Source organism: Hypomesus nipponensis, chromosome 25 (genome assembly GCF_054491055.1).
Source record: "Hypomesus nipponensis isolate SF chromosome 25, ASM5449105v1, whole genome shotgun sequence".
Classification (NCBI taxonomy): Eukaryota; Metazoa; Chordata; class Actinopteri; order Osmeriformes; family Osmeridae; genus Hypomesus; species Hypomesus nipponensis.
The window spans coordinates 11,231,983-11,253,246 of record NC_140385.1 but is presented as its reverse complement, the minus strand read 5'-3'; the positions used below and the strand labels follow the sequence as shown (position 1 = coordinate 11,253,246).

General features: G+C 43.0%; 3 protein-coding genes across 3 annotated transcripts; 2 read left to right on the top strand and 1 right to left on the bottom strand.

The window, feature by feature from the left end:
- Nucleotides 1–6,335: 6,335 nt before the first annotated feature.
- On the top strand, nt 6,336–11,330 carry LOC146222278 (low density lipoprotein receptor adapter protein 1). The gene is made up of 3 exons (XM_084690948.1): nt 6,336–6,693; nt 8,389–9,135; nt 9,483–11,330. The coding sequence occupies exons 1-3, from the start codon at nt 6,678–6,680 to the stop codon at nt 9,566–9,568; spliced, it is 849 nt and encodes a 282-aa protein (XP_084547074.1). The 5' UTR covers nt 6,336–6,677; the 3' UTR covers nt 9,569–11,330.
- Nucleotides 11,331–11,602: 272 nt separating this feature from the next.
- LOC146222277 (uncharacterized) lies at nt 11,603–14,747 on the bottom strand. The gene is made up of 8 exons (XM_084691827.1): nt 14,526–14,747; nt 14,087–14,158; nt 13,863–13,934; nt 13,457–13,662; nt 13,105–13,168; nt 12,710–12,875; nt 12,361–12,558; nt 11,603–12,094 (listed from the first exon to the last, which is right to left on the bottom strand). Exons 1-8 carry the CDS (start codon nt 14,547–14,549, stop codon nt 11,970–11,972), a joined length of 927 nt encoding a protein of 308 aa, XP_084547953.1. The 5' UTR covers nt 14,550–14,747; the 3' UTR covers nt 11,603–11,969.
- An 878-nt stretch (nt 14,748–15,625) lies between these two features.
- LOC146222276 (uncharacterized) lies at nt 15,626–21,229 on the top strand. Its single transcript, XM_084691649.1, has 17 exons — nt 15,626–15,859; nt 16,063–16,187; nt 16,359–16,499; nt 16,587–16,655; nt 16,869–17,057; nt 17,195–17,291; nt 17,639–17,859; nt 18,038–18,191; nt 18,448–18,656; nt 18,756–18,876; nt 19,121–19,332; nt 19,892–20,009; nt 20,226–20,395; nt 20,485–20,582; nt 20,696–20,823; nt 20,924–20,968; nt 21,046–21,229. The coding sequence occupies exons 1-16, from the start codon at nt 15,838–15,840 to the stop codon at nt 20,929–20,931; spliced, it is 2,082 nt and encodes a 693-aa protein (XP_084547775.1). The 5' UTR covers nt 15,626–15,837; the 3' UTR covers nt 20,932–20,968; nt 21,046–21,229.
- The last annotated feature ends 35 nt before the right edge of the window (nt 21,230–21,264 follow it).

Here is a 21,264-nt window from a genome sequence, read left to right as displayed (position 1 = left end):
AATGGGTTGGGGAGGGGGCCTGCTGAAGCCTTCGTTTAAAGCTTTCTCCCCCAAACTGCGTCTATTTATAGCTCCGACGCTTAAGGGAGCCAGGTGGTTTGACTCAACAGACTGACTAACGGTAGTTTTCTTTCGCTCCGCGCGCGTAAGCAGAAGCAGAGCTTGCCACCCTTTTCATCGGCTTTCCTGGGTCTGGTGATGACGTAAACGTGACCCTTATGGTTTTTCATGGAAACATTGTAAATAAGTAGGTTAGGGGTGCGCACCGTGAACACAAGTTGCTTATGTCTAACGAGTGAAAGCAAATCTAAAATAATTCAATAGCTACCCCATGATATTTGACTAATTCCATCGAAATAATTTCTGAGTGAATACATATTTTTATTACGTAGCCTATAGGTGTAATAGGCTGCGTCTCACTATAGGTCCTATGTGGAGGCTAATCAGTGCAAACTCCCTGATTAAGCTACTCATTTGATATGTGTAATGCATGTGGACCATTCAGTTTGAAACCTATGTTTCTGTTGCTCGTACAATATTATTTCAATGACTTAAATCATTAACCACAGACATTTCATTTCTGGTAGAGACATTGATGAAGGGCATGTCTGAGTAAATAAGTAGCAGAAAGGCCTAATGTAGGATATTCACTTTATATAACCAGTTGAAACCTCTAATAAAAGGTAGGCAATGTCAAATTGGTTGACCAAATGGAACGTTTTATTGTCAGTATCACAAAATAAACTCAATATGCTGAATACAAGTAGACCGATCTGCTTCAACAAAACTATTATACTGAATTAGCCTTGTACAAATGAATACATGTTAAGTAGGTTAGTGTCCTAGACATGAGGCATCTAAAGAGTTGTTTCTATTTGAACAAAGGGTGTTGTGGTGTTGTGTTATTCTCCCCTCACAAACAATTTGGTAGTCCCTCTTGGTTTGTACAGGAAACTGCCTCTTTTTCCTGTTTAGTCTATTCTGTGATTGGTTCTGAGCTAAGGACAATTTTTTTTTTTAAATCTGTCAACACCACCATTAGAAAATGTAGTGATGTAAAAGACTGTAAAAGTCCCAGTGGGTATCAGACAGTCAAAACAAAGTACAGTTAGGCCTACAACAAATGTAAGGCCTGTACCTTCAACCAACCAGTCCCATCAAGCCCATTTTGGACATTTTGAGTGTAGCCTATCTACGCTGTTAAACTGGGATTCTTTAACAGATAACATGGTCTGCAACACTAAGAACAACATCCCAGCCCACTTTTTGAGGAACGGTATTGTGATAAAGCACCATTGGTGGCTACTGGCTACACGCCTTTAATTAGGCTACGTTTATCTCCGGCGGTTGTTGCCAGGGCCGCCCACAAATAAATTCGATATTGTCGATATTTCAAAGCTGTTGCATGTACCCTCTTTCTTTCTCTGCCGTTGAGATATATTGGCTCAAACCGCAGCCTATTTAGCCTATAGTATAGCTACCAAACCAGTCGTGTTAAAAAGGGGACCAAGACAAACACGCGCCTGGGTCAGGCAGCACCACGGTACATTGAACAATGTGTACAAGGATAAGTGGATGGTGGAAACGGTGGGGTGTGAGAAAAACTGAAATGATAATAGGAATTCCCCTGAACCACCCCTCACCCAAACTATTACAACCACAGTCAACCCATGGTGTCTGACAGACAAAAGGAAATGAAGTCATTGTTAGACTGATGCAACGCTCCCGCAAGAGATACCAGAAAAAAAATCGTAAAGCAAAGAAATTCTCCCGTTCTCCACTGCAATCCTGAACGCCGCTTGCGAACCATAATAGGGAATGTGCAGACGTTATGTCACTGCATGAGGCAAAAGAGTGGGCAGACGCTTGCTTAGCCCGCCTTCACACTGAAGCGTTTGTCATGTGACTCAGGATGGATTGGTCACTTGACGTCTGGCCCTGGTCATCGGACTTTCAGTCGAAAATTAAACAATGACTTGTATGCTAACAATAACTTGCTAGGACAGTCTAGATAACATGTTATAATAGGGATATGAGCCGAAGGGGTGTTAAGTCTAGAGGAAATATGAGTAGGCCTATTATAAATCAAATAGAAGCGAACAGTTAGATATTTTCAGTGCCAAAAGGACACAACTGAAACAATGAACCGTGGTTGTTAGTCAAAGAAAACTTAAAGTCTTAACTGTAAATGTTGAGTTTAGGGCGAATTTTTTGGCTTCCCTATTAAATCTGATATGATATGACCTAACTTTGGCTCCAAGCCCTTGATGTGGTCAGTAAACCTACATAGTAGATAACTGATCCTTTCATGGGTTCCAAAAAGATTAGTTATGTCCATATTTAGTCACTTGTCTAACCGGTGATGAGACAAACTAAAGGCGACTTAAATTAATAATTTGTATTTTCTTAAAATCTATTTGTTACCCAGAGCGTTGGCGTAGTCGTAGTCAAGCCATCTTAACCCCTACGTGAGCTTGTTGCCACAGTATATTTCAGCTTCTGTTGCTTGCAGCTCAGGAGGCTATAATGCAGCATGTGTTAAAAATGACACAGCATTTACATATGTGTTTATAGATTTTATATGTATGTATTGTTTGTGTCTTACCAAGAAAATGATTAAGGCTAAGACCAGTAGCAAGAAAGGAGAACTCATAGAGCAACTTTTGTCAATAACTGTCTCAGCTCTGATGAACAACACCACAAACTGCCACTAGTATTTATGGCAAGCCTACTACACACAACCTGGGGGTCATTCATCACTCCAATCTGACCTATAAAACGTTGTACGGTAAGCAACAAAACAACAAAGCCACTTTGTAATTTGCTGTAGTAAACTTTGTACAGAGCACATTGGCTTTATGGGAACATATTATTATGAGGCTACACACACTTTCATGAAGGGTGCATAGCCTGGCGGGATTCGGGGGAAAGTTCCTCAAAGCTTGCAGTAACCAACCTTCAAAGCGGACACCTTGGCTGAGAGCCAGGGAGGGGTGTGGGACTAAGTGGGGTTTGAGTATGTATGAACGAGACTGGTTACCATAGATAAAAACCCTCTTGACTGCTAATAATGAGATAACGCTGTCTGGAGCTTGGAGGCTGTGTTGTTTATGGATTGTTTATAAATCTAAACTGTAAAGGAACAATACAAAAGAAAACATTTGGAACTCTTGCTGGTAATTCCCAATAGGAAAGCAGAATTTCCTTCTAAGAGCAGGTTTGGGAACAGGCCTGTTTTGGTGTCGCTGTGCTGAGAAAATATGTTGGGTGGGGTATGGGGAGACCTTTTGATAGTCTTTTCCGTAATACCATCCCAGAGTCTGGGAAGGGAATAGCTTTTACTGAAACTAGGCCGAACGATCTTGTTCTATTTCCTCTGCTCTCTCTTTCTTTCTCTCTTTCTTTTCTTTTGTTTTCTTGTACGCTCTTCTCTTTGTCACACATACAGTTTTATACATACCTACACACACACTACACACATGCACAGTCAAATACACACATCAACAAAACACACCGTTACCATGTCCAATGTCAGGCCCATGAAATACAATCAGTACAGTATGGCTAATCTCATAGCAGTGTTAGCTCAATTAGCTACAGCTATCCTAAACTCATTCTGGTTAGATGTTTCAACTGATTCTGACAGAAGTTCAAAGTCTGGGTCACTCAATAGTAATATTCGGTTTTATATCCACAATGTAAAATATATTCAACTTAGTAATATATCAGTGTTAGGATCTTTCATTGACTTGACTGATCAATATGACTCTGAACTGGCTTTTCAGCTACCCTGTAAGACAATGTTTGGTCTTAAAAATGTCATAGAGAGTATTCTCAGACTGTTCTAATGATCAAAATACCTTTGGTACTTCTCCATTTATTGTACAAAATTACTTCCTCAAGGTTTATCAAGGGGTCATATTTCTGAAAAGGACCGTCTGTGGACTGTAGATAGATAATCCTTATGTAAGTCATGTCATTATGAGGTTCAGCGGCATACAACTACAACACTTGGTTGCCAAATATTCTTGCACACAAATAACACACACCCCTCCCCCCCTGCGCACACACACATACACACACCTACACACACACACACTCACACAGAAGGCTCTTATGTATTACACATGCAGGCAGTACATGGGTGTGTTGACATCACAAATCATTATGACTATTTTTATCTCATCCCTCATTCAACTTCCTCTTTTCAAGCAGTCATTTGTGGAAAATAATATTTACATTGAGTGGAGTCTAGGGTCAACAGACTGTATATATATCATATATGAAACCTTGGGTAGAGTCTTTGAATAGTATTCAGCTTGATCACAATATTTAACATGAGAGGGATAGAAATACTCTCAGTGGTAGAGCATTTGACTGCAGGTCAATGGTCACAGGATCAAATCCCTTTCTGTGTATGAGTTTGGACAAAGAGAACTGCTAATTGATTACATTATCACTATAATCAGTGGCAATCGGTTAATTCTGTAATTGACAAGGCACAATGACTTTGCTGAAAATAACCATAGAAATTCTTTGCATTCTCTTGATGAGCCAATAACCTAAGAGACGAGGCAGGTGACACTGCAATTTGCACCAAAGAAAATACATTTCAATTCATGCCATTCACAATTAATGTGGAAATATAGTACATCATAAATAAGGTTGGTGGGGAGGAGCAGGAAAAGATCAGGCAACAAAGTCATCCAACAAGGAGTTTGTATTCTTAATAGTCCAACCAACATCTGAAAGGGTTGTGATGATGATAATGCCTCAGTAGGTAAACCTGTGGGGACCTTATGTGAAAGTCAAGGGAACATAATGTGACTTTGTTATGCAACATTATATTGTTATGAGTTTTTTTCTTTTTCTGTCCTAAAGGCAAGATCAGAAGTACAGATCTGATTCAACAAACAAGAGATGGAACAAGATTCCAGAGAAAATTTCACAAATGTTTTTTTCCTTCCAGCCATTTGTCTTTTTTCTAGTCAACAGTTTGTGTTCTTATTGCAGTGTCCCAACATTTGAATGTGATATAAGGCAGAATTGTTTTGTTCACTGCTGTGAATCTGCAAACTACAGTGCTGTTGGGATTTCATGCAACTACACTTTTTATCTTGTTATTTGATGAAACAGTTGATGCAATGGATACAAAGGTAACACTTTAGATCAAAGTGCTTGTAATAAGTGTTGGTTCACTGGTAATAAGGCCTTAGCAAGCCAGTAAGTCTCATTAATTCATATTCATGTTCATAAGCATCTTAAAAGGTACAAATTACATATTGACTAACAATCATCTCATCTTACAATAACACTAAGCCTGACTAATATTATTAACACTTATATGGTCTTATTAACATTCATGTTATATAAGGGCCTTTCTTACCTATTAACTATCACTCATCACACACTGTACTTTCTGTACGTACTATTTGTATGTCTCTTAGGGTAAAAAGCGTCTGCCAAATGACTCAAATGTAAATGTAGGAAAAGTAGGTGGGTAAGACACGACACAGCATCATCACCATCAATAATAGCTTCTCTGTGTCCTTCAAGGTACTTGGGTTGGGTGTGACGTCCACACTTTAACAGACACTGGACAAAATCCAGTTTAAACAGGGGTGCACTGTTTCCGTGAAGCACACACATACATATGGGACCGCTTAGAGCATTTCTTGGTCTGCTCTGAACACTGTTCAAACTCACCCCAAAATAAACACTAAAAAAGGAGCTGGATAAGTGATCCTCATTAGGGACATGCAGTGTGATGCAAAGCGTTACTAGAGGCAATATGTTTAGTAGCAATACAATATTATTCATCACAAACAAACTAGGACATTTAATTATGGTCTGAGGCATACAAGCTAGACATCTAGCAACTGTCCAAATTCCATGAAACATATTGCTCTACGTGTACAAAATTAGATTAATAATGGGGCATATGTTATTAATTACGACAGCTACAATGTACTGTGTTTTGTATATGCTTTTATCCAAAGTGGATTTGATCCTGTGAATCTTCTGAACATTCAAATGCCCTTCAACTGAGCCATACTGAGTGACAACATAGTGTGTTAAGCCTATGTAATCTCAGTTTTCAACGTAATTTCAAAGCCCCATTATTTTAACTGTACCATGTACAAGTTCAGTATGTCTTCTATCATTCCGTGTTACCGGGACAAATCGTTAGGCGCAGTTCTCTCCTCCCTCACCTTTACGCACACCCACCCACACTCTCGCAGACGCAGATGCTCGTTCACTTCGTCATAACGCGGAGGCGCGCCCCTACGTTGCTCAAAAGCGCTGTTCCAGTCGCAGTCATTTAAGTTCAGGCGCTGAGTATCTTACACGAGGACGATAGAAGAACACGAATTCCTTTTCCTTCATAACTGGAAAATAAGTTGTACCTCTGCATTCAAGTTCAATCTTTATTTAGGATAGAACAGAGAACGTGCAAGAAGCGTATGATTGTAAAGATCCATTTGAATTTAACCAGATCTTGACACGTATCTACGGTTTTGCTGCCACGGGTAAAAGTTAAAATGTCTAGATGGTATTCTTTCAAATACTTTATTTAACGATAAGATTTGAAAACGTGTCGTCTTCACGCCGAGAGGGATACAGTCAGTCTACATTGAAAGACCCTTTATTTAATTTGAAGAAGAGACATCGTTTGCATGAAACTGTTCCAAGGTAAGACACGCTTCTCTTTGGCAAAATATTTAACTCATAATTTACTATTTATGCATTTGAAACAATATTCAAACGTTTATTTGAAATACACTTGATGTATTGTAGTGATATTAGTTGGTTTCCTTCGTGGTATTTGACATTTAAGACCAACGCTGTTTGTCGTTCTGAACATGACAGTCCCATTCAGTCCAAATTATTTCGGTAATGTAATTGTCCTGGGCACATGACATCATTTAATAGCTAGTGGCTAATGACACTTGCTCTATTTGCATCATTGGTGACTAAACACTGATTTAATATGCAGACAGACCACATGGTTACAAGTGAGCATGTTATTGCAGTGGAATATTACTTTAACTAGCCTACCTATGTGGTTTGTGAATAATTGCGTTGTGTGTGCACAGTGTACACGTTTAAACACAGAGCTGTCACTGGGTCAGTCAACACCTCCATTCAGTGTATATTTCTGATGTGACACACACACCAAAGTATGCCATTGTCTTTCAGAGGAGAAATATTTTGGGGGGGAGGTTGCCGGTACAGCAAAGCTGTTTCCTGTGAAGGAGGCTCGTCTAACAATGGTCTCCGTCGCAGAACAGCCGGTGGCTCCCAGTTTCAGCTACTTCAGAGGGGGGCTATAGGATGTTGAAATAATGGCCAAGAAAAGAGAAAGGGGAAAAAATAAAGTGTAACACAATGGCCTGGGGTGCTGTGGTGTTTTTGGGATCTCCAAAGACAATGGGAGGCCTGTGGTAGTTGCATAACTTAAGTAGTTTCATCAAGTCAACTTTTGTCTGGTAGGACACAACTTTCTGTTCACTCTGGTGGAATTGCTGAAATTATTGTCCAAGTGATCTAACCTTACATCAACTTGGCTTAACTAAACCAAAATACTTTCCAAATACTAGAATTAATCTATGGTCTTAAGGGTGGTAAAAAAAAAAATCAAGTCAATTTTGAGTAAGTTTATATCGGTATGGTTGGATAGACCATTTTTTTAGGTTGGATTCCAAAATTGTTCTGTATTGTTGAGGTGTATGGTCCTAATGGCCATAGAGGTGGAGGTTGGACGTGGTTGAGGCCTGAACACCATGATTATGATGACTCTAATGACTGGTTTGGAGTTTCAAAGTGATGGAAAACTACACGTCACTGTTTCTCACAGCTTGTCACCTGTTATGGCAACTTTCCAACTTAGTAGCTCAGTTCACAGTGGTAATTGTATTAACAGAGGGTGTGAGTAAAGTATGTGTGAGTCTCCCTTAATGTGCATGTGTGCGCACATGTGTGAGGGTTAGTCCCTTGAAGACAAGGCTCAAGGCTACCTGTAAATATTTAATGGACAGTGCTGTGGCACTAGTAAATGAATATTGCCTCTGAATGCGTCACACTTGCAACTGATCCTAGTCTAGCTCTTTGCTTGCCCTGTTTTCCAGTTTGGTACTGTGTGTCCTTGTTAAACCCAGACACTTATCCAAGAGGGTGAACAGAAGCTGACATCACATTCTTCCATCGTTTGCGATTCCTTCTATGCCTTCAAGATTTCCCAACATATAGACTGATATTTGTCTTCTCACAGATGACATTATGCATATTGTATGTCAACACCCATATGCCGCCTTTGTTTTACACTTTCAATAGCTGTGCCTCTTTTCGTGTTGCAAGTTCTAACCCAAATGTTTACCTCCTTTTCAGATCAGTGCAGTGAATGCAGCTACACCTCACTGGACGTGTGGAGAAGTGTGAAACGGACTGAAGAGCGCTTCATCTCTGTCCATACTCCACCGCTAGCCAGCCCTCGTTTAACCCTTGACCTCAAACCCACCCTGAAGCCAACCGTCATGTCTCTGAGCACGTTCCACCTGATGCAGACCCTCAAGAACTCCCCGGCGGCCCTGCGACGCCACTTCCAGCGGGACCGCACAGAGTCTTTGTCCCACGGCGACCCGCTATTCAAGGTCCACTACCTGGGCACGGAAAAAATCTTCTCCCTGGACCGTGACCAGGCCCAGGACGCTATAAGCCGCCTGTTAGAAGGGGCTGCCAACGGAAAGAAACTGAGCAAAGATCACGCCCTTGTGGTACGCCCGCGATATGTGGAGGTCAAGGAACTGAGCACGGGCCGACAGCTCACCAAAACCTACCTGCAGGACATTGCCTACTGCGCCGCTGATACCAACCGCCCCAACGTCTTTCTCTACATCTGTAAGCAGCGCGGGCAGCAGCTGCAGTGCAGGGTGTTCTGGTGTAGCCGGGCGGAGCGGGCACGGGACATGACTGCCTGCCTGGCACAATCTTTCCAACAGGCGCTGAGCGCCTGGCAGCAGAACGACACGGCCACGCTCGCCCATGGAGAGGGGAAGTCGAAAGGGGGAGAGGAGATGACGTCGGGCCCCAGCATCCCCAGGAGCTGTAGCACGCTACCCGCCAGTCTAGGAAAAGGTACGCACAGTTTGAATATTTGCTCAAATGAATTGAGCGATCGGTGCATTGGTTCATTTGGTTTCAGTGGAAATATCTCTATTCTCTCAAAAAACTCAACAAAAAAATGACTGGGCAAAACCGGCATCCTACACTTTTTGAAATATTTATAGTCATTGAAACCAAACATTTTCACCAGGCTAGGGCTATCTACGCATTGCTAGGTTGAAAGTCCAGGTGTGAATATAAATGGAGTGATTTAATTCACTCCAATTTGCATGCCAATGTGTTTGTACGAGTCGGATTTCCATTTCTGTGACAACCAAAAATATGTTTGCAAACTAACACCATGTCCTCTGTGTCGGCAGTGCGCTGGAAGAAGAGGGGCTCCTTCTCCCACAGTCCCCTCAGGGCCATCACAAGGAGGGGGTCCACTTCTGAAAGCTGGAACTGAGACCTAGACCATCAAGGATGGACTTTTTACTGCTGACGCCCCACTAGGGGTGACCGCACGGAGGGAGGGAGGGACTGGATGAGGGAATGGAGGAAAAGGTGTCCACAGGGCTAGAGGATGACCATTTCCAGACTTGTCGCTTCCTTCATCAGTGGGTCTACAGTTGGCGGTATTTGTATTTCAAGAACAGTGCAGACTCGAGATGCTGAACTCCTACTTTTGTTTGCTGCTGACATGGGAAAAGTTGCTTACAAGGCGTTTGGGATTGGAATTCCACACGTGATGAGCTGATTCTGCACAACGTGTTGGAAAAACGCAACAAGCTCCTTCCATAGCCATCTGTTTCATCAAAACACTGTCCTGACATTTAAGATGGTTTGGTCTTCTGACAAAAGGACTTTTGGGACTTAAAATCCAACAAAAAATGCATTGCAGGCCACATAAATTGCTAAAACAGGTTACTGCAAAGCTGTTCTTATTAAGATTATTTATTTATTTTACAGAGGTATCTATCATGATGTTTTTACCCTCTGGCCCAAACCTCCTATCTTTGTCTAAATATGCTTGTTTTTAGCTAGAAGGTAGAGGAGTTCTGGAAAATGCCGTGAATTGTGGGCCATGTTTGCCTTTGAAGAGGGAGGTAAATAAGCTTGTGAGTAGATGGGGGGGGTTCAATGCACTATAAGGCATTAAGTTTATTAATTCAAATTTAGTTTTTAAATTAGTTTTTATTGTTTTTTTTCTGGTACCTAAACAAGTACCGTTTAGGCCGTCAAACTGTTGCCACATTGCTCAAGATTAATTGTCCCTCTCGTTCTAAAAGTTTACTAGAGGTCTTTGGTTTCCATGAGTTGTTGGACAGGTCTAGCAACTTTTGTGTTTGAACAAAAACTAAACAAACTATCAGAAGCATCCTGCTATAGCAGGTTTGTCAGTGATCACTACTGCGATGATCATTTGCATGTACGTGGATAAATCACTTGGATGATTAGAAAGTGCCTTGCTGCTGCTACTCTGTAATGCCTGTACCACTGGGAACCAGGAACAGCGTGTTCCAGTTTGGAATGTTGGGCTGTGCACCTGCATTCCTGACGCGTTCAAGTTCTAGAACCCACCTTATAGTCCCTCCACCACCACTGTTTCGTAGCATTCACATGTTAGTGTGGCCCCCAAGCCCGAATACCTCTCCGTCTGCATGGTCACACACAGACACACCGTCTTTCCTTACACACTTTTCTCATGCCATGCAAGTGCATTCCACAATGTAGCGACATCTCTGCTCAGACAACCGTTACGGTCAGGTTACAAAAGTAAGACAGGTTTTTGTGGATTTTTAAGTCCACCTAGCTACAGTATTGCATAAGAGTCAGGATTGCACATGCTATATACTTTATGGTTTGCAATGAGAGACGGAAAGGAGAGGGTTGTGTTCTGGCTGTTCCTTAGTCTACCACCCCACACCAAACCTTAACACAAACTACTACATTTGTGGCAAGGCTAGTGGGAGATACATGCATGTTTTGCAGTTAAAGTGCCTCCATTTTAATTTTATTTATGACTGACTGGTTTTGTCAGGGAATTCATGTTTTAACCATTTCTTTTCATTTGTGTGTATCCTAAATGTATCTTAAACTACAAAAAGGCACCCTCATTTTAAGGGAGCACAAGTGCCTGCCTTAAGGTCAGATTTTTTTTGTTTATTTGTCCTTGTGTATATATTTAATATGTATTTTATGGAATAATAAACTTTTATACAACTACACTTTCTTTGTAGATTGTTAATGCATTTCAAACTGTTTCAGTTTTCCTGGTACAGACGAAGACCAAACATGAAGTTGACCTCCAAGTTAAAAATAACTAGCCATCTATGCCAAGCTACAACTTACTGTATTTTGATCACTACTTCCAAACATGATGAATGAGGCAAACAACGACCCTGGCAGTACTTTCTCTACAGCCCACATGTCTATTTTTAACAGGGGTTCTGTTTGGTCATAAGTAGACAGAATTCCAACGTTTGGGAGGGTGGACAGGTTCACAGAGGTCATGGGATTTTAATCTGGGGTTCATGTGACCAATCTCACAGGGTGCTTTATTTTCTCACAAACAAGATTGTGTATACCAGTACCTGGTTATGCTGAAATCTGAGCCAATTACATTTTTACATACTCATTGATACCATTCAATACACTGGTGGTGCACAGAACATAACCTATTGGGTGGACATGCATTCATAAGTCAACCATTTGAATTGTCCTATTTTATCCTAAGCAGGGTTAGCACACTACAGTGTCACCCTACAGTAGGTATCTTGTCTTGTCTTATACAGCAAAAACAATGCAGTGTTTTATAAAGATTGGCGTTCGTGGTTCAGACCATCGGGGAGGGGGGGACATCCTGGTCACTCGTCCTCAGAGGAGGCCCCTGTTGTTGGGCTAGAGGCGGGCCCGGTGGGGCCTCTCTGTCGCTGGACCTCCAGAAGAGTCTGGACATGGAGTCTTCTCAGACTCTTCACCTCCTCTATGACTAAAAGAGAACAAAATTTAGATGGGAAGATGGCATTAAGCACACAGTCATGAAAAGTGCAACAGCACCACCTAGCAGCTATTTAACTGATTGTTTCCTTGTTCGCTATTGAAGGGTATTATATCCACACTCGTTTTCAATGTTTGTTATTTTGTGGTCAAAGTTGATCCTTTCACATTTTGCTAGCACTTTGAGATTCAAATATGTTTACAGCAACATGATTCAGGCTCTGTGCCCTTGTAATACTACATGCTGTATAAATACACCTTTATCATAATGCAGTTCATCTCGGTTGCCGTGGACGGCGTACATCTCCAGGAAGTTGAGGAGGGCCCCGGTGACTAGGAAACTTTCAGTGAGGGGAAGGCTTTTCAGGTAGCGCATGTCGAGGGCCAGCGGGTTGGAGGGGGAAGGGACGGTGCAGAGACACACCAACTCACTCACGACATCCCATATCCTGATTTCTGAAAAGAAATAACATCAAAAGTAGAACGTAGCTTAAGAATCTGCTTCGGTACTGTTATATCTGTCTATTAAATACAGTTGACATGATATTTACATGGTTTTAAATCCTATCTCTTAAGAGGTGTCATTGCAATGCCTATCCACCCATACCTTGCGTTTGCCAGTCTGTGACAGACTTGAGTTTCATTGGAGTGTCCTTGACCAGTGCATCCGTACCACCAATGTTAACCAGACGCTCGTGGTTAGACCGTATCCAAGCGTACGGGCGGCCATATTTGGCATAGCCAGCCAACAGGAAAAGGGTGCAGTTTACTTCCTGAAGTCAGAAAAGGTCAACGTGAAATGGTGAAATGTTTCCATTTGCTATTCAGAGCATACATCGTACACTCTAAAGACAGCAGTGTAATTGATTCTCAATTTACATTTTTGACTCTAAACCCACTTCCCAAGAAGGTATATTTGTTCACAGGGCCTAAGCAGTGGTTTGGGGTCAAGAATGCAGCCTTTCAAAGATAACTAATTGAAATGTAAACAGAACTACTCACAGGCACAGCAATCTCCCTCTCACTGGGAGAGGCAGGGAGGAGGTGGGCCTCACTGCTGTGGTCCCTGGGTGAAGAGGAAAGGTGGTCGGTGGTGTGTGTGTGGGGGGGTGGGTGGGTGTGTGTGTGTGTGTGTGTATAAAGTATGTTGATGCCAAGGTTTACACATTAAGCATAACATTACCATACCAAAGTACAAAGGACTATGTTTGCTCTGTTGCAAGGTTTGCAGACCTCTCTCTCTCTCTCTCTCTCTCTCTCTCTCTCTCTCTCTCTCTCTCTCTCTCTCTCTCTCTCTCTCTCTCTCTCACACACACACACACACACACACACACACACACACAGGCTTCTGCACCTGTTGGACTGTGACAGAGGTCTCGGTGTGTACAGCGTGCTGGGTTGTGACCTTTGTGCCCCTCGGCCTTCAGGCAGGGGAGAGCAGGGGCTGGCGTTGTTGCTAGCATGGCTAGCTAGGCTGTAGGTGCTACTGCTGGATGAGGTTCTGCTACTGCTGCTGTAGGAGGAGGCTGCCGACACCGCAAACCCCGGGGAACGCCAACCCTGAGGGAAGGCGTTCAGGGCAAAGTAACACTTTAGCATACACACTGCATCTGTTCATTTTGACCCTTTGTGCTGTTAAAGTTATCCTAGCATACCAAGTTATTGTTAAACAAGATGTGTTTTCTTACTGCTACTGTAGCAGGCACTTTTACCAGATTTTGAGAGTGTTGGTGTGATCACACTTGAATTGAGTTACCAACCAAGTCCTCATTGACTACTGTTAGCAGAAGCTCTTCTCTTCCTCTAAGCCAAGGCTGGAAATACCTGAAACCCTTTTATGGCAAATAAAAAAGGGGAAAACAATTATGAATACATGTGAAAGATAGAGTTAAGGGGATTTTGTGTTTCATTTTGCATAATGTGTCTACAGCTTGTAATCTTTAGAATGGTGGAATGTAGAGGGTAGCTGAATTCTAGAACTAACCTGCAGTGATCCAAGCAAGGCCAGGTCGGTCAGAAAGAGCTGCAGTTTTCTCCTCTGCTCCCTCTCTCGCTTCTGAGGGGGAGATTATTAGTTGTTGGAGGTTGGGATTTCATTAAATAGTGAAAACATATTTACCCTGCAAGCATAGCAAAGACCTCATAGGGTGCCTGGGAAGTAAAATACCCCCTAGTATCCTAGCAACTCATGAAACACTTCAGCACAGTAGTCAAGCATATTTGGTACAATGACTTGTAAAAGTTAAATAAATAAACCTTAATCTACTGACTGATGAATGCAAATGAAACCCAATCAAATGTAGAAAATGGTTTAAATGCATTATTGGATTCCTTTGAAATGAAAAGCATTAAGTATATAGGCCTAGCTGTTCTAAAGATTACCTGAATCGTTTCCAAATAACGTTTTGTTAACGGATACTTACGCTGCCCGTGCTCATCTCGTACATTACAGGTCTTTACCACATTTATGATGCTGTCACACCTGCAAGATGCAACTGCAAAACGTATAGGTCCAAATGCTTAAAATGCATGTAGATTGTTTTGGTGCTATACAGAGTACAGAAATAATGCCATATTTCACATTATTCTAGCTAAATCGGTTCAGATTTCTCATTATCATATTCCTTGTTCCTCGATCTCACGGGTGTTGTCTGATCACATTTAGGGATCATCTGTATTTGTCCTTGTGCCAGAGAAGCGCAGAGACGAGAACAATATTCCACTTGTTTGCTGAAAGAGCTTCAAGGTTATCGTTATTGTACGTGTGGTACCCAAAATGGTTTAATAGTCACATATTCTGTTCTTATGTGAATCTTGCATGCAAAAAAAATCCCTTGTGGTACAACAAATAAAACCTTGAACCTTGAAGGTACTACTGTGCTTTTCACAAATTATATTTGTAAAAGTGTTGAACGTAAGGCCTGCACAGGCAAAATATTTATGTGCGGCTGCCGGGGAATTTGGCGTTTCCCCAAGAGAAAAACGGCTATTATTTTGGTGCCTCATTGATTAGTTTACGACCAATCATATTCCGGCCAGGTGTAACAGTCACGGGTAGCGTACTTTGTAGTTGTGAATTCCTGAGTTTGAGAACTTTACAAATCAAGAGAAAGAAACGCTAAATACAGTTGCCTATACTTGTAAAATGAAACTGACGTATTTTATTAAAATACAGGGGTGAGTTATTACTTGTTTGTGCCTAGTCGATTTGAAGAAGTGTGCAAATAATTTTTTTCTGAAAATATCCTTATTTCCTCCAGGGTAATGTTTCTCGGTGAAATACTCATCAATAACTCTACGTGCGTGCCAGCTGGTAAGTTTGTTATGCTGCTTAATTAATTGGCATTGCCGTTATTTTATGCTTTAACCGTTTTACAGCGAACGTGTCGCCATCTAGAGGTAATGCAGGGAATAATTTCGTTTTTAGGACAGTTATTTTTTCATATTCGGACGTGATCCTATTAAACGCATGCATGTCCCAATGTCTGTCTGAAAACAAATGAAACGATCTATCACCATACTTTTAGATGTTTCTTTCATTTTCAAAACAGATGGATTCACTAACTCCTCTGAACGCGTACAAACTTGGCTAGTGTGTTGGTGTCTGTGAGTTAGTATGCAATTATGTAATGTAGGCTATATAATTTAATGTCTGCCATGTGTTGAGGAACATTCCGGACTGAGTGTCATGAACGCCACTTCTGGCTGTTCGTTGAATCCAGCTTCATTGGCTCTATGGTCCGCTTTGGCTTTGAAGGTAAAAGTCTTCCTTGAAATAATGATGGAGATTCTTTTAGTCAACAACTCTTAATGAGCCTTGCCAACAAAGACTCGAACTTGTCTTCATACAATTGGTGTTATTCTTTAATAGAAAACACGTCTGTAGTGAGAAATTTTGAAATCCTGGCCAACTATATTGTAAACATTGACGGACATCCTGTTTACTATTAACGTCCTCAGACCACCGCGGATTTCACTTTCTGTCCAGCCATCAGACTGCAATCTGCGGCTACACAGTGCTTTATAATCACTATGGTGACCTAGTATTCCGTGCCTCGTTCCTGGCCTGCCACGTTGACAACCAGGTGGACTTGTTTGATGCATAAAGAGAATACTGTATCCATCCTTACTACTCATTACACCTTTAAATGCTCGAGTAACCACCACCACCTGTTTGAATCATATTTAGTGTTTATCATTTAAAACTTCACATGACTTTGAAATCAAGTCTTTCTTTCTCTCTCTGTTTGAAGCAGGACAGTGAGTACAGTCTACGGTTGTGGTTGGCAAACACGCAGGTAAATGGGGAAGTGACTGTTTACCCCTTCCGGCTCCGCTGCTCCACCTTGTGGCCATGGGGAGTACGAGAGGTGGCCTGCGAGGAGAACTACATGGAGGTGAGACAAGTCTGTAAGATCACAGTCAAATAGTTTAGCTATAGTCCGGTCACCTGTGTCACTCGATACTTTGTGTGCTTTTCAAAGGTGTCCATCCAGCGTCCAGTTTTAACTGTCTTTTCTCACGGACAAGAGAAGGTTCTGCTGCCCCATTATGTGAGTAGAATGGGAAGATTTGCTGGAATTTTCTTGCAAGGTTCTTTCTCCTTCTCCTTTCTTTCACCCAGTCTCTTCATCTTTTTTCTTTTTACCTTTTTCTTTCTTCCTTTTGTCTTTGGCTCGTTCTGCCTTCCTTCCTTTCATCCTTTCTTTAGTCCTTTCTTTCACTTTGTTTCAATGATTGGTTCACTACAACCACCCTTTACCTAGGGGTCTGGAGAGAAGTCAGAAAAGGTGTGGAACTGGACTGTGATGTTCCACAGAGCGGGAGCAGACCCAGAAGAGACCCGGCCCAGATCCCTGGTTGAGGCCAGCACCCTGGGCTACCACCTGTCTGAATCTGGCTCTCGTATCGTTCTCCGTTGCCCCTACTCCTCTCCCCTATCCTACACCCTGAAGGTCAGGTGTTCATTTTGAATGGTTATAGTAAGGTTTAGCAGTGTTTTGTGTGTATGTGTGTGTGTTGGTTGTAACTGTACTGTCAGTTTGGCATGTTGGGCTTCTCTCATTTATTCTTACCTCTTCATTGTGTGTAGGATAAAGGGGTGGAATTGGATGTGGTCAGTGCCACCATCTTGTACCCTCTGCTAGGCACTGTTCTCGTTATCGATGCCACTGTGGCTTGCACCATGAGTAAGTCAGCCAGTCATGCAGGAGCTAATATAGACTGTGCTGTGACATCATGTAAGAAATGCTGAATATAGACAATGAGTCATGCCAGCCAGGGTCATATGCCTTTATGTGGTATCACGACTCATCATTTCTGTGTCACTTCTCTTTTGTCTTCTCTTGTATCTCTTTCCCTTCCTCTCATCGCTTCTCTCTTTGCTTCGGCACCATATTTTCTCCCCCATCCTCCCTCTGGTACTTTTCCGTTCCTCAACACCCCCCCCCCCCCCCCCCCCCATTACCTACTTCTTCTCCCTCCCCCCTCACACATCCACCTCCGTCTCCCTCCTCCCCTTTCATCGCCCCGCAAGATGAGCCCACAGTAGAAGGGTCCCACCTGCTGTGGTCTATCCCCCTGTTCCTCTCCCCCCTGGCCCCTGGGGGTGTCTCCAAGGACAGGGGCATCAGGATAGGGTTGGAGACCCGGGCCCTCAGCCAGAGAGAGATCAAGGACAAGGGCTTTGAGATTGGCCTGAGGGACGGGATGGTGGAGGTCCGGATTCCATTTGGCACCGAGGGTGGGCATATTGAGGTACACAACCAGAGCAGTATTTTATACACACAGTTTCCTGTGTGTGCGTTGGGGGGGAAGAATCTAAAATTGGGGGATCCCAAGCTATCAGTGTCACCCAGAGCCCACTGACACTGTTCAAACCCTGGATCAAACGCCATTGACAGTTTGGTCAGCCTCTGTCTTCCCCGTCTTCCAGAGTGGTGTGGTGGACGGCCAGTACTCCCAGTCCATGTCTGTGGACCTCTTCTATGTGCACCAGTGGGAGGACAAACGCTGGCCCCTCACACACCTCCGCTCTCACAGGCTCCTCAAGACCCCCTACATTCCACTCCCCCTCAGCCTCATCAACCGTGAGCTTTAGAAGGAGTATTCCCTCACAGGAACGTAACATGTCGTGTGTGTGTGTCTGTGTATCCATGCGTGTGCATTTAGAATGACTGTTCCCTTTTCTGGAGCATAATGGGAGGGCCAGTGTGTGATTTTGTGGAACTAGAACATATTTATATTGCACCACATTGCCATGATTCGACACACTGGTTTATCAAACGGCTACACGTACTCCTGTTGTGTTCCTTTCTCTTCCTTGTGCTGTCTGTCCTTCCACAGACACCGTAGTCTCCCAGCGCGTGTTCTCGGTCAGTCTGGGTACGTTTCTTCCAGACGTGGACCTCCAGAGCCTCACCGTGGGTGACACCCTGGTCTGGACCCAGTGCCAGAGCCAGAACGAAGTGGAGGTGGACCTCATCCCCCACCCCGATGGGTCACACTCCTACCGGCTACACGTCCCCTTCTCATACCCCCATGTCCTGCACAAAGTGAGTGCGTGTGTGAGCGCCTGAGCAATGTTAATTAAAGAGGATGTCGTTATGTTGACTATGAGGTTAGTAATCCTGTGTTTGTGTATTCTATGTCAGGATGTGGGTGACGGCTACATTAGTTACACCCTCCCTCTCCTCTTTACCCTGTTCATCTCTGCCCGTGACCAAGTCTTCCACCATGCAGACATCATTGTTAGTCGTGTGCGAGAACAGCCAGGTGACTATTGGTTAAGGACGAACCATTTCCTGTTTGATATATTTCCAAATGATTTAGAGCTACTTATATTTAAAAAAATGAAATGACTGACTTAAAATTGAACCAACTATAATGTACTTGAAGATTGCTCCAACTCACACAAAAACAGCTGAAAGTGAGAAAGGAGGTCAAACAAGGAGCGATTCTTTCTCAGGACTAGTTCACACTCCTCCTCCCCCCTTTCCCTCCCCCCTCCTGGTCTTAGCCCCGGAGGGCCTCCGACTGGAGGGGCTGTGTACGGAGAGGGGCCTCCTGGTGCTGCTGCACCAGGGGGCCCGGGAACTGCAGTGGGAGCTCTTCCTGGGGGCCAACCGGATTGACTGGAAACTGATTGAGAAGGGAGGTTTCACAGTGGAGACCAAGCAGGATCTAGTCAGTGTGGAGATCCCTCTCTTCAGCCCTGGCATGACCTATGAGGTGATTGCTTTAAAGCAAAACATATCTACATATGAAAGCCTCGTCTACGGGGTGCTATGTTTGTGATTTGTAATAATGCTGATCCATTTAAAATGACTAACGTCTAACTCTTTGAATGTGTGATTTGAAGTATATTCTACTGGGAAAGAACATGTGTTTAGGGCTCCCTCTATTGTCTAAATGTGCAGTTGCTCCACAAGCTCCAGAACTGTATAAACCATTTTCTAAAATAACCGAACACCAAACGTAAAAAGACACAGCTAAACGCATACATCTTGGTGGATATTTAGCTTATTTTTGTTCGTAGGAGTTAAACTTTTTGAAGAAATTTGTAACGCAGAGGTACTGTACCTTCCCAAGGTGACTGGGGCTGAAATCGTTCTCTTATTTACCTAAAGAGCTAAAGTCCTAAAATGAATCATCATTAGGATGATTACGTATCAGTTTTAAATGTCTTGTAATAGGTACAATCTATGTCAATGCATAGATTGGTGCACAGGTGTCTTGGCGATACCTTTTTTTCCCCTTCAAATGTATCTGTTTCCCCTGTTTTCATGAGGAACTGAGTTTGCAAGGTCTGGTTGCCAAAGTCGAGGTGAGCCTGATTGATGTGGACTCTCTGAAGGTGAAGGATAGCCTTGTCCAGCTCTGTGCTTTTCCTGTGAGGGAGCTACTGGGTAATAAAACACACACACTCAGTCATGCAGTCACACACATGACTGCAGGATAAAGAAACTTGTATAAAACAGTGCAAAGACAAATTAAGAACCATTTTGGGATAACTATGGAGAAACCAAGCACACACGATTATAGGTCTTTCAGACACTGTACGTGCACTACAACTTAACCTGGAAGGCAAACATGATCACTCCCAATCAACTGTCATCCTTCAGTGTGCTTACCAGAAGGGAGGATGGTGGCAGTGGTGGACACCACACACTCAATCCCGCCCACTCCACCCAACCGCACCACCTTATTGGACCCCAGCTGTGTCCCTGAGGAAACAGACAGTGCCAGGGCCCTATTCAGTTTTGGTTTGGACTCCTGTGGTACCACCGTAACTGTAAGTGTGTGTTGAAAACACGTAAATCATGCTCATGCACGACTGCTCGGAATGTTGTTTCTAATAGTGTATGTGTGTTACGCCATCAGACAGAAGGTGACTTTCTAGTGTATGAAAACCAGGTGAGATATGCCCAGCAGCTTCTACCCACAGATGACCCTCTGATACACAGAGACTCCCCCTACAGGTGACTATATGCATTACAAAGAAAGGTGGCCTGTGGGGCTCTGAGTTTGTACAGGGTCCCTCCCTCGTCAAGCACTTCGATATCAGTGGGCGCCCTTTTGTTTTGACTTTCAGGTTGACTATTCAGTGTCGCTATCCTGCCGATGACACTGTCACTGGCTCTGTCTATCACCGAGGAAACTCAACTTCTCCCCTCTCACACCTGCTGTTGAGCCGAGCTGGTAGAGAGGACTCTGTCATGGGTGTGTGTTAGTGAATCATATTTCAATAACTTGGACACAACATTGTGTGTTTTTCTCGTGAACACTACATGCTACGTCTTTTATATGTTCTCTCATCAAGGGAAGTGACAAGTCATCTTGGATGGATCGAATTGGCCTGGACCAGGTACACGATTTGGTGCTCTGCTAACGGTCCAGTCACACGCTGTCCATGTTTAAAGCTTTACTTTAACATCTTCATAGACACGTCTGGACTGCCTTGACGGATGACTTGGATGTTGATCATGAAGTTCACAATTGTACTGATGGGTTTGAGAATGGCTATACACTGTACCACTGGAAACAACAGTCACACCCACAAATAAAAAAACAACGGAATATGTTTTGTAGTTTACATGAATGAATAAAAGAAAGACAAGTGATCCAGGCAGAGGAGTCAGGATGTGGTGGATGGGCACGACA

What these genes read in the sequence shown, in the direction of transcription:
- LOC146222278 (XM_084690948.1), top strand. An exon ending in ACCCGCCAGTCTAGGAAAAG is followed by an intron (nt 9,136 to 9,482) that starts GTACGCACAGTT and finishes CTGTGTCGGCAG; the next exon opens with TGCGCTGGAAGAAGAGGGGC.
- LOC146222277 (XM_084691827.1), bottom strand. Translation starts at nt 14,549, where the DNA reads ATGTACGAGATGAGCACGGGCAGC. An exon ending in ACGAGATGAGCACGGGCAGC is followed by an intron (nt 14,159 to 14,525) that starts GTAAGTATCCGT and finishes TCTCCCCCTCAG; the next exon opens with AAGCGAGAGAGGGAGCAGAG. An exon ending in CACAGACTGGCAAACGCAAG is followed by an intron (nt 12,559 to 12,709) that starts GTATGGGTGGAT and finishes ATTTCTTTTCAG; the next exon opens with AAATCAGGATATGGGATGTC.
- LOC146222276 (XM_084691649.1), top strand. Translation starts at nt 15,838, where the DNA reads ATGGTCCGCTTTGGCTTTGAAG. An exon ending in CACTGTGGCTTGCACCATGA is followed by an intron (nt 17,292 to 17,638) that starts GTAAGTCAGCCA and finishes TCGCCCCGCAAG; the next exon opens with ATGAGCCCACAGTAGAAGGG. An exon ending in CCGAGGGTGGGCATATTGAG is followed by an intron (nt 17,860 to 18,037) that starts GTACACAACCAG and finishes CCCGTCTTCCAG; the next exon opens with AGTGGTGTGGTGGACGGCCA.